Below are 13,490 nucleotides of genomic sequence, written 5' to 3'. Positions count from 1 at the left end.
TTCCTTAAGCATCTTGAAACTTCTATCACACTCAGCCGTCCAAACGAACGGAACTTCCTTTCGTGTAAGGCTAGTCAGAGGTAAGGCTATCTGAGAAAACCCTTTAATAAACCTCCGGTAATATCCAGCAAGTCCGAGAAAACTCCGAACTTCTGTAACGGTCGTAGGTGGTTCCCATTGCACTACTGCTTCAATTTTTGAAGGATCCACTGCAATTCCTCTCTGTGATATAACGTGTCCCAAAAATGCCACCTTCTCTATCCAGAACTCGCACTTTGATAGTTTAGCATATAACTTCCGAGTCCTTAGTATTTGCAATACAGTTCTTAGATGCTCTTCATGCTCTCTTTCTGTCTTCGAATAGATGAGAATATCGTCTATGAAAACTACTACGAACTGATCAAGGTATGGACGAAAAATACGATTCATGTAATCCATGAAAATCGCAGGAGCATTAGTTAGTCCAAACGACATAACCGTATACTCATAGTGACCATGTCGAGTTCTAAATGCAGTCTTCGGTATATCCGACTCTTTCACTCGAATCTGGTGATAGCCCGATCGCAAATCAATCTTCGAGAACACAGTTGCACCTTTCAACTGGTCCATTAAATCATCTATCCGTGGAAGTGGATACTTGTTCTTGATGGTGACTTTATTTAACTGCCGGTAATCCACGCAAAGTCGCATTCCACCATCCTTCTTCTTTACTAGCAATACTGGAGCTCCCCAAGGTGATGCACTGGGACAAATAAATTTCTTTCCAAGTAGCTCATCCAACTGCTTCTTCAACTCTGCAAGTTCCAATGGTGACATCCGATATGGTGCTATGAAAATCGGTCCGGTTCCAGGTACTAGTTCAATGCTGAATTCTATCTCTCGCTGAGGAGGAAACTCAGGTATGTCGTCCGAGAAAACATCAGGAAATTCCTTCACCACTCGGATTTGTTCTAAGCTTAGTTCACTGTCACTCGAGCTAGCTGCTAACAGAACGTACCCCTCACAATCACTCCCGTCTAATGCAACTCTTACAGAATTCAGATATAAAGTATGAGACAGAAATGGTTTAATATCTAAACTATCAGACGGAATAACAGCAGTTCTTTCATAGCAATCAAGGAAAACATGATACTTAGATAACCAATCTAACCCTAGAATAACTTCTAAACAACATAGAGGCAAACAGATTAGATCATGTATAAAAGTTCTATTCCTAATAGTGAATGGTACTTGTAGGCACACTAAACTAGTCAAAGCATTTTGAGATGCAGGTGTATGGACAATTAGATCAAAGTTCAACTCAGAAAAATCTAGTCCCAACTCACGAGCAACAGTTAAAGAAATAAAAGAACGCAATGCACCCAAGTCATACAGTACAGTTAGAAATCAATTTTTGACATAACATTGACCTTGGATCAGGGCGTCTGATTAAGCATCGTCAGCAGTCATAGCAAACACTCGACCTTGTTGCTGGATTCACACTGGGTTTCGAACAAACTTTCTTAGGTAGATCCTAACTGTGTGTCCAGATTCCTCAAAAGTGAAACAAACGTTCATTCCTTACAGCATCCAAATTTGGCATAGTCATAGCCATGGAGATCATAACAGCTATGAAGATAGCTATGCCTCGCATCGATTTGTCGTTCGGAGCTCGATTAAACTTTGCCTATTCGCAGTCATTACGGTCCTATCCGTACCAAACAATCAACATTAAGGTGATCAGTCTTAATATCTCAGGTTTTGCACGAACATTCCCAAAATGAGCACTCATAGACATTCATGCCAAATGTATCTTGAAGATACCCTAACAGCATGAGACACATAAGCAGAGTATGCAATGAAGCATAGTCAGTCCACTCCCCAGGCTCTACTGGGAACGAACTGCTCTGATACCAACTTGTAACGACCCAACTCCCAGTATGCCATGGTCATACAAGAAGCTAAGTGTTACTAACTTATCCCTCTTAATTATTAACTATTATTTACTATATGAGCCTGTTCCTTGTTAGAGCGATGCCAATTTTACAGGTAACTTTTTTTTTATATCGTATCGTTGCGGATAACAAAGTAAAATAAACAAGCATACATTGAGAGTAATAGAAAAGTGGCATAAAGAAACATAGAAACACAACTGATAATATACATCATGTACACTATAACAAAACATGCAGCATTTACACAAGATCAAGTCAGTTTACATCCTCGTCATCCTACGTAGCTAATATATACACGACACTCCCAGGGCCTGGCCCATACAAAAAAGCCACTAAACTGGCACCCAGGCTAGCCTAACCACTATATAGCTCCTAGCTCTCGGGTGTACTAACACAAGTGAGAGACTAACTAATAGATAATGTCAGACTAGAGTGTCATCAAAAGAATGCCCCTTCCGCAGTCAAGCTATATCTACACGTGGCCGTTCGGAGAATCGCCATGAGGCTCGTCCATCTCCTCATCCTGCTCTATCTCTATCTCAGGATCCTCCTCCTCCTCATCATCCACAGCTACAGCTATACCCTCAGATCCACCAGAAACACTGTTGTCACTATGTATAAAACCATTCGCGAGCCTAGGTCCGTTCGCGTATATAGGAGCTACCCCACCGTCTAGTAGTGCCGGCTCATCAGGCTGTGGAAAGTCAGGGATCGGCTCAGGGGGAAAGTCCCGCTCTGGTGGTATCACAGGTATGTAGTCACCAGCTAACTCAGGCTCATCAGGAATGATAGGCTCAGGTCCTACCTCATTCAAAGGTTGGGCTGGTATAGGGTGCCCGGGATAATCAGGAAAAGGATGTCCAGGTGCGTCAGGATGTAACCAGGATAAGGGAAAGTCGTAAGGATCATCGGGGTCAAAATGTGGGCTAGACAAAGGATGTTGAAAAGCTCGATTAGGTAACACATATCGTCTAATACGAGGCTCCAAACCCATAATGAAGTAACTGTGATGTACCGGATCCTCGTAAACGTAAGGGTCCTCGAACTCATAGAAGATCACGCCCGTCTCCATCTGAGGGGGAAGGAAGGGAGAGAAGGGGTAAGAACTGGGGAGTTCTTAGTAGGGTCGGGGTTATTTGTTACGTTCATTTATTTGATTCCGATCAGCAGATAGATATTAGAATACAATAAAGTAGTAAACAGTAGTTAAAATAGATAGGAAAACAGAAAACAGAACACAAACAGAAGAACACAAGGAAATAAAGCACAGACATAACACTCAAGCAGACAAACATAAAGAAATAGTTCACTCACAAGAAGGAAATCAATAGAGAATGATGCGTAGACAAGAATGATGCATGTCTAGCCCTAGTACAGGCCATTAGCTCATGTGTCGCTTAGCACCTGCATTCCCGACATTTATCCGGTCACGAGTTCACGATTTCCCGGATACGATCTTCCGTTCAAATAAATGCGCATATAATTATTAGCAGCTCTATTGAGATAGCCTCTGCTTTCTACTCGCTGGAAATATACTCTTGGGAACGGAAAATTGCTGTAGGTATCCAAGTTTCCTTACAGAAACTCTTGGGTTGCTTAAAGCAACAGATAATAAATATTATCTCTTAGGTTGTATTCAGCAACGAATAAGCAAACAATATCTCTTGGGTTGCCTCAAGCAACAATTAACCTTTCAATAAGCCTTTTGCTCATAGTTTCTTTACCCTGCTCTGATTTCTCTGTTTAATCTGTGTATTTAAAGCTTATGTAAATTTCGGTATGAATAGTTAGCATGTCCCAAGTATAGGTTCATTAAGTCTATACTGAAACAATTTAACTTTTCATATAATACCTAACCCTAGTCGCAACTCAAAGACTAACTATGTTGCCCTAGTTTGTTTGCTAGTCTCTGTCTGTTTTCCTGTCATTAAAATCTTACAGACTTTTTCTTCGATTTTTATCTTTTCTTAAACTTTTATCTTTTATTTATCTTTGTCTCACCAATATGTTCTTACCACTCCCTAAGTGTTTTATGAAGGTAATTATGAGATTCTGCACTTAAAGTTTTCTTTCTAAAGCTTTTACAGAAAACTGCCTTTTTCGCATTATTTTATTATTTTTATTAAAATATTATTTTTAATTAAATATTATTATTTAATATTTTATTATTATTTATTATTTTATTAATATATTTTCGAAAATTAACTTTACTTTAACCTTTAACCTTTAAAATTCACTTTTTAACACCCGTAACTTTTAATATTTCTACTTTTACCACCCTAACTTTCAGTAATTACCAAATAACCCCTCAAACACCAAAAATAATTACTTCCTTGCCCTTTTATGAATCAAAAAGGTGTTCTTCATTGTTCTTCACCACACTCAAAGTGTTCTTCATGTTCTTCATAAATTCTTCAGATTCTTTCTCTGTTTTTACCCGTTTTTCAGTCTTTTCAGCAAATGATTTTTACTATAATTCATAATAAATTAGCAGCCACTAAAACCCCATCTTTTCTACACGATTTCAACACAAATTGAACCTCAATTTAAGCTTAGGGTTTCGTTTTTCCAGCTGCCCAAGAACATGAACTTTAAAGCTTGAATTTCATCAAATTTCATCAAAATTTCACCAAATTTTCACCAAGAATCAATCATATATGCAACCAATTTTTAGCACAGCCAAATTATACAACATTCACACATCTCAAACACAAATAATCAAGATTAATTTCGTGGCACCCTACCTGATTTTGCTGCCCCTAATTCAGTTAGATTTTCAGGTGGTCCTTAAGCACTTTTTCCTCCTAAATCACATCAAGAAAACACATATTTAAGCAAGTTTCCTTGAAACTGAATCAAAAGAGAGATGGTTCAGCCAAATCACCTTGATCCCAGCCTTGATAAGTCATATAATCATGTAGAGAAAGAAGAGAGGATCATTTTGGTCGGATTGGAATTTTGATTTGAGTTTTAGTTCAGCAGAAATCAAGCTTTGAAGATTTGGAACTAAGAACTTTTCTCTCTTTTTCTCTCTACCTATTTTCGGCCACAAAGTGAAACTGAGCCAGCCTTGGGGGTTTTGGGGGTGTAGGGTGAGTTGTGATTGGTTGGCTTGGAGGTGGATTAAAATAATATTAAAATATCTCAAATGTATAACTACTAAAACTAGGTGTATCGGAACACTTGTAAAAACATCTCTAAAAATTATTTTCTGAGCTACTAGCATAAATGACACTAGTAACATATTTATTATGAGAATAAAACATGTATAATGAGGCCTTAGCATTGCTAAAGTCATCAGAGAGTGCTGGTGCTAAGCTGCACCAGTAAATTCTGAACCCGGTTAAACCGGTTTTCTATTTTTAACTAAAACTGACCAGGTAACCTTATAATATTATTCAAGAAGCTTCTAATACTAATATAATGATAATATCATCCTATTATCTCTCTTCTCCCATAAATCGAGTCCAGTTTGTCAAACTGTGACTATTTACGAAAAACCGAATCAAAACTCCTAACCGATACGGTTCAAAAACTAGCTTCTTCACGACTGCATCATCGAGCTTGCCTTGGGAAAGGTTCTAACTTAAAGATGATGTAATGATAATGAGGATTGAGATTCTTGATGATATATCAAAGGTTTTCCCCTTACTGATCTTCCGGAGAAATTCGTACTTTCAGAAAAGATCTCGCGTACTCGAAAATCGGGGTTGTTACAAATTCTATCTCTCACTGAGGAGTAGACTCAGGTATGTCGTCCAAGAAAACATCAGGAAATTCCCTCATCATTCAGATTTGTTCTAAGCTTAATTCACTATCATTTGAGCTAGCCGCTAACAGAATGTACCCCTCACAATCACTCCCGCCTAAGGTAACTCTTACAGAACTCAGATGTAAGGTGTGGGACAGAAATGGTTTAGTACATAGACTATCAGATGGAATAATAGCAGTTCTTTTAAAATAATCAAGGAAAACATGATACTTAGATAACCAATCTAATCCTAAAATAACTTCTAAACCATATAGAGGCAAACAGATTATATAGTGTATAAAAGTCCTGTTCCTAATAGCGAATGGTACTTGCAGATACACTAAATTGGTCAAAGCATTTTGGGATGCAGGTGTATGGACAATCAAGTAAAAATTCAATTTAAAGAAATATAATCCTAACTCGTGAGCAATAGTTAGGGAAATAAAGAATGCGATGCACCCGAATCATACAATACAGTTAGAAATCGATTCTTGACATAACACTGACCTTGAATGAGGGCATCCGATTGCACAACATCGTCAATAGTGATAACAAACACTTTTCCTTGTTGTTGGGTTCTGACTGGATTTCGAGTAAATCCCTTCGGACAATCCTTGGCAATATGTCCAAGTTCTCCACAAGCATAGCAGTTAGGTGATCCAAACTGGCAAGACCTGTTATCATGCTCTTTTCCGCATTGCTTACATGCACTGTTTATGTAAGCCTGATGGGCTCGTTCACCATTGCCTTGCCTTACTTTACCTTCATTCTTACCCGTACGGCGAGTAGTAATGTTACCAACTTATAGGTTCTTATGCTATCGTATGCCACGCACTTTAAAATGCACCCTTCTTCCAGCTGCCTGATGATTGCTAAGACGCCTTGGTGGAAATCCTTGGCGACTCACCTTGGCCACAGTCACTTTCTTAATACATTCTTCTACTAACTTACTCTTGTTGACTAATTCAGCAAAATTACGTATCTCCAGCGGAACTATTGAACTCATCAGATCATCACGAAGGCCTCCTTCAAACTTCAAGCACTTCCATTCCTCAAAGTCTTCTGGGTTCCCTTGACAAATCTTGGAGAAACGGCACAAGTCATTGAACTTACGGGTATACTCAGCAACAGTCATATCCCCTTGTTTCAACTGCATAAGCTCCATCTTTTTAGCATCTCGTGCTGCTCCCAGAAAATACTTTTTATAAAATTCGTCCCTAAAGATATCCTAAGGAATGTCATTTTCATTTTGTTGTAGCAGTCGCTGTATCCCTTGCCACCAGTACTCAGCTTCTCCCTCGAGCATATAAGTAGCAAACTCCACGTGTTGTCCTTCCGGAACATGTTGCGCTCTCAGTGATCGTTCAATACCTCGAAACCAGTTATCAGTATCCATCACAACGAGTGTGCCTTTAAACTTAGGCGGATTAACCTTCAAAAAGGTCGCAAGGGTCATAGGTCTTTTAGGATGCCCTAAGTATTCTCATCATTCCCATTATCTTCTCCGTATTCATTCTCGTTCCCATTTCTCACTCCGAGACGTTCAACAACCCTAGCCGCTGCTACAGCAGCTTCACGCACTACTTCAGCCACGTTGTTCATGGTAGCCATAAACGTTTCCTGTTCCCTCTCATAGTTAACATTAGGAATTCCTTCCCGTACGCCTTGTCTCCGTGAACCCATTGTAGTCTTGTTCACACCAAACAATCATTGTTAAGGTGATCAGTCTTAACACTTCAAGTCAAGTGTGAACATTTCCAAAATAAAAACACAGAGACAATCATGCAACATATATCACTGGGATATCCTATACGCATGAGACACACAATAGAGTATGCAATGAAGCATAGTCAGTCCACTCCCCAGGCTCTACTGGGAACGAACTGCTCTGATACCAAATTGTAACTGAGCGCTACCAATTTGTCTTCCTAATTATTATCTATTATTTATCATATGAGCCTGATTCATTGTTAAACGCGTAGTTAATTTGCGTGGTGTATTTTTTTTTTGAAACGTTTGGATTAATAGACGGAATCACTCATAATCAATTCACAAGTAATAACAGATAAAACAGTTATAAATAACCACACATAAATACATCACAAGCAGTTAACAACATTCAGTGATTCAGCCTTTATTAGCATATAGACTGTTAGTTAGAACACCCCTAGATATAGCTAAATAATATCTATATACATATATATACATACAACATCCCAGGTCCTGACCTGTTCAAGAGGTCCCTAAACTGGCACCTAGGCTAGCCTAGACTCTATACTCACCTAGTCCCTCTAAACTACTAAAGCGAGGGAAAGTACGTTCTAGGTCTTCAAAACTCAAGTCAGATGGAACGTCACCAAAAGGTAGAACATCATCTGCTACTCCTCTGCACGATCAGACTTTTCCATAGGACGTGTCTCTGGTACCTCATGAAGTAGCCACACAATAGGAATCTCGTACACAGGATTTAGGTTAAAGTACGCATACGAACGGGGTGCAGACGTTGGCTGGTCTCACAGTATATATATATAATCAGAGAACGATATTCACCCTAGACTAAGAAGACTATCTAGAGCAGAATCCTCTTCTTGCGAACGGTCATCAGCGAACTATGGTAAGGTACTCTTACTTCCATCTGAAGGGGAAAGGGAGAGAGAAGGGATAAGAACTGGGGAGTTCTTAGTAGGGTCGGGGTTATTAGTTACGTTTATTTATTTGGGGTTGATTAGTAGACAAATAACATAATATAGCGAAGTAGTAAACAGAAGATAAAGATAGAAAGAGAAAGTAGAGACAACAGAAAGCATAACAAGCAGACAAACATAAAGAAATAGATCACACACAAGAAAGAATGCAACAGCGAATGATGCACAGACAAGAATGATGCATGTCTAGCCCTAGTACAAGCCATGAGCTCATGTGTCGGTTGGCTGCCCGCAATCCCGACATTTATCCGGTCACGAGTAATCCCGATTTCCCGGATACGATTTTCCGTTCCTAAATAAATGCGCATATAATAATAGCCGCTCATTTGAGACAGCCTCTGCTTACTGCAGGAAAATATATATATACTCTGCTCTACTCTGGGGAAGCGGAAAATGGTTGTAGGTAACTTAGTTTCCCTACAGAAACTCTGGGTTGCATTAAGCAACAAATATATATATAAATATAGCTCTGGGTTGCATCAAGCAACTAATATATATATATATAGCTCTGGGTTGCATCAAGCAACTAATATATATAAATATAGCTCTGGGTTGCATCAAGCAACTAATATATATAAATATAGCTCTTTAATATATTTCTCTTCTCTTTATATCTCTTTACTCTGTTCTGGTTTCTCTTTTCTCTGTATCTCTTTACTCTGTTTTAATTACTCTATTCTCTGTTTCTCTTTTCTCTTCTCTGATTACTCTTTTCATCTATATCTATATTACTCTTTTTCTCTTTATCTCTTTACTTTACTCCGGTTACTCTATTTTCTGTATTTCTCTACTCTGCTCTGATTTCTCTGCTTAACGTATGTATTTAAAGTTTATGTAATTTTCGGTATGAATAGTTTGCCTGTTCCAAGTATAGGTTCATTAAGTCTATACTGAAATAGTTTAACTTTTCATATAATACCTAACCCTAGTCGCAACTCAAGGACTAACTATGTTGCCCTAGTTCGTTCACTAATTTCTGTCTGTTTTTCTGTTATTAAAACCTTACAGACTTTTCTTTAGTTTTTATCTTTTCTTCAACTTTTTGTCTTTCTTTTATCTTTGCCTCACTAATATATTCTTACCACTCCCTAAGTGTTTTATGAAGGTAATTATGAGATTCTGCGCTTAAAGTTGTCTTTCTAAAGCTTTTACAGAAAACTGCCTTTTCCGCATTATTTTATTATTTTTATTAAAATATTATTTTTAATTAAATATTATTATTTAATATTTTATTATTATTTATTATTTTATTATTAAATTTTCGAAAATTAACTTTACTTTAACCTTTAACCTTTAAAATTCACTTTTTACCACCCGTAACTTTTAATATTTCTACTTTTACCACCCTAACTTCCAGAAATTACCATATAACCCCTTAAACACAAAAAATTTTACATCCTTGCCCTTTCTAAGATCTAAAATGTGTTCTTCAATGTTCTTCACCACACTCAACGTGTTCTTCATGTTCTTCATAAATTCTTTAGATTCATTCTCTGTTTTTACCCGTTTTTCAGTCTTTTCAGCAACCGATTTTTACCAAAATTCATAATAAATTAGCAGCCACTAAAACCCCATCTTTTCTACATGATTTTAACACAAATTGAACCTCAATTTAAGCTTAGGGTTTCGTTTTTCCAGCTTCCCAAGAACATGAACTTTAAAGCTTGAATTTCATCAAATTTCATCAAAATTTCACCAAAATTTCAACAAGAATTACTCATACAAACAATCAATTTCAAGCACAGCCAAACCATATCATAATCACACAACTCAAACACAATCAATCAAGATTAAATTCGTCAATCCCTACCTGGTTTTGCTGCTCCTAATTCGGTTAAACTTTCAGGTGGTCCTTAAGCACTTTTTCCTCCTAAATCACATCAAGAAAAACTTTAAATCCAAAAACTCTCAACTGACCAAATCTCACTCAGTATGTTAGGAAGAGAAATCTCACCTTAGACTTGCTGGAAATTCACGTTTCTTGGCCCTCAAGTCAAGTTAAGCATGATTCCTAAGGAAGAACATCAAGAAAACACATGTTTAAGCATGTTTCCTTGAAAACCGAATTGAAGAGGGAGGGAGACAGCCATCTCACCTTATTTCCATCCTTGATAAGTTACATGGTTATGTAGAGGAATAAGAGAGGATCATTTTGGTGAAAACGGAGTTTTGATTTGAGTTTTAGCTCAGAAGAAATCAAGCTTTGAAGATTAAGTGTTCATGAAAGTTTCTCTCTTTTCTCTCTTGTTATTTTCGGCCAAAATGATGAAATGAGACAGACTTGGAGGTCTTGGGGGTGTAAGGTGAGTTGTGATTGGTTGGCTTGGAGGTGGATTAAAATAATATTAAAATATCTCTGGTGTACAACTACTAAACTAGGTGTACTGGAACACTCGTAAAAACATCTCTAAAAATTATTTTCTGAGCTACTAGCATAAATGACACTAGTAACATATTTATTATGAGAATATAACATGTATAATGAGGCCTTAGCATTGCTAAATTCATCAGAGAGTGCTGGTGCTAAGCTGCACCAATAAACCGTAAACCCGGTTAAACCGATTTTCTGTTTTTAACAAAAACAGACCAGGTAACCTTATAATATCATTCAAGCATTTTATAATACTAATAAAATGATAATATTATACTATTATCTCTCTCCTCTCATGAATCGAGTCCGGTTCGTCAAACAGAGACTATTTACGAAAATCAGAATCAAAACTGCCAACCGATACGGTTCAAAAACTAGGTTCTTCGCGATTGCATTATCGAGCTTGCCTCAAAGGAGGTTCTAGCTTAAGGATGACATAATGATAATGAGGATTGAGATACTTGATGATATAGCAGAGGTGTTCCCTTTACTGATCTTCTGGAGAAATCCGTACTTTTAGAAAAGATCTCATGTACTCGAAAATCAGGGTTGTTACAAGAAGACTGGATCCAAACCTACTGAATCAAATGAGAAACCCACAGAGCAGAACAGGAAGACGCACACGCCTAATTCTACTTCTAAACCTCCTGCAGGGCATCATGATATTACTTGCTTTAAGTGCCGCGGATTAGGCCATTATGCTTCCGAGTGTCCAAATAAAAGGACCATGGTAATTAAAGCAAATGATATCTTCTCAGAATCTGATAACTCAGATGGGTATGAAGACATGCCACATGCGGATGATACTACAGATAATGAAGATATAGTTGAGTATGCTGTTAGTGGCGAGGCCCTTGTTACTAGGCGGATCTTAAATGTACAAGCCAAGGACGATCGTCTAGAACAGCGAGAGAACATCTTTCATACAAAGGTTTTATTGGGAAGTAAAGTTGGACTCATGATCATTGATGCTGGAAGTCATACAAACATTGCTAGCTCTACTTTGATCACCGAATTGGGGTTGAAATGCACCAAACACCCTAACCCTTACAAACTGGAGTGGCTAAGTGATGTTGGTGAATTGAAGGTTATGAAGCAAGCCCGCATACAGTTCTCTATTGGGAGATATAGTGATGAGGTACTTTGTAACGTGGTTCCTATACAGGCTTGTCATCTACTCCTAGGCCGTCCATGGCAATATGATAGGAAGGTGGTCCATGACGGTTTCACAAACCGATACTCCTTCACTTATCTTGGGAAGAAGATTACCTTTGCACCTTTGACACCTAAAGAAGTGTACCTGGAGCAACTGAACATGCGCAAATCTACTAAAGAGTCTTTAGGATGTGAGAAAATTGAAAAACAAGAGGGTAAAGAGAGGGCTTTGAGAGATGAAACGTGTGCGAAAAAGAGTCAGGGTCTGAGTGGAAAAGAGAGTTCTAAAAGAGAAGCATCTGTGGAGAGTGAGTGATAAACCATTATTTTACGATTTATATTGTGTTTAATTGTGTGGTTTTATCAAATCTTTACCCACTTATTCATTAAATAAGCATGCATTTATAATTCCTTCCTAAAAATACTTCATGGTTGAAAACTTGCTTCCTAGAGACTTTTACTTTTGTATTTTAATTCTTCTTTATTCCATTCGATGCCGTGACCTGGGTGCTAAGTGTTTCAGGCTTTATAGGGCATGAATGACTTGGAGATTAGAAAGGAAGCTTACAAAAATGGAAGAAACACAAGAAATTAAGGAGATGACCAGCGAGAAGTGACGCAGACGCATGGCTCACGCGACCGCGCGACATAGAGGAAATTGCAGTGACGCAGACGCATGGCTCACGCGACCGCGCGACATAGAGGAAATTGCAGTGACGCGGACGCATGGCTCACGCGACTGCGGGGATTGGAAACTGCACCAGTGACGCGAAGGCGTGGACGACGCGCACGCATGGCAAGGCAAAACGCTGGATGACGCGAACGCCTGGATGACGCGATCGCGTGACGTGCGTGATCTGCAGAATCTGCAGAATTCACTGGGGGCAATTTTGGGCCCTATTTTGACACAGTTTTCGGCCCAAAAAAGTAGACTAGAGCCAGGAAACATGCAGAAACCAAACGACAACATTCATTCCACCTAGTTTTAGTTTTAGATCTAATTTTTCCTCTCCTCTTGGTTTTTTCTCTACACATTCATAGTTCTTAGGATTTTGATTTTATTTGCTTTTTGGATTGGGATATTGAGAAGAGTTATTACCTCCGTGAAGACTTTGTCATTCTAGATTGTTTCCTTACCTGTCACTTACTCTTCCATGTCCTTTATTTGCTCAAGAATTATTATTGGATTATTTTTAGAATTTATTAATACAAGAACTATTTTTATTTTTAATTGATTCCTTTGATTATTATTTATCATGTCTTTCAATATTTCCTTTTCTTATTTCGTGGATCTAACAAACATAATGAGCAAGTAGTTCCATAACTTGATTGGGAGATGATTGAAAGGAAACCTTGAGTTGGATTACTCAAGAGAAAAATTGTAATTGGGTTTATTGTTGGATCACCCTCTAGTCATTGACACTAGTCCTTCTCAAGGGAGAGGATTAGGACTTGTGACTAGAAATAGCTTTCCAACTTGCTTGACTTACCTCTACCTAGTAAGGGATAACTAAGCAGAGTAACCTTCAATTACCAATTAATCTTGAGATTACTTCAACAAGAATAGGGCTTCC

The 13,490-nt window shown here is 38.1% G+C and overlaps 1 protein-coding gene and 1 pseudogene across 1 annotated transcript; one reads left to right on the top strand and one right to left on the bottom strand.

Moving 5' to 3' along the window:
• LOC148567571 (uncharacterized) overlaps positions 1–13,490 on the top strand; it is a 46,621-nt pseudogene that overhangs the window by 11,382 nt on the left and 21,749 nt on the right.
• LOC148567572 (uncharacterized) lies at positions 2,407–3,006 on the bottom strand. The gene has a single exon (XM_088485649.1). The coding sequence runs from the start codon at positions 3,004–3,006 to the stop codon at positions 2,407–2,409; it is 600 nt and encodes a 199-aa protein (XP_088341775.1).

Source organism: Arachis ipaensis, chromosome B4 (genome assembly GCF_059453495.1).
Source record: "Arachis ipaensis isolate K30076 ecotype BB chromosome B4, ASM5945349v1, whole genome shotgun sequence".
Classification (NCBI taxonomy): domain Eukaryota; kingdom Viridiplantae; phylum Streptophyta; class Magnoliopsida; order Fabales; family Fabaceae; genus Arachis; species Arachis ipaensis.
This window is presented reverse-complemented; position numbering and strand designations above follow the sequence as displayed.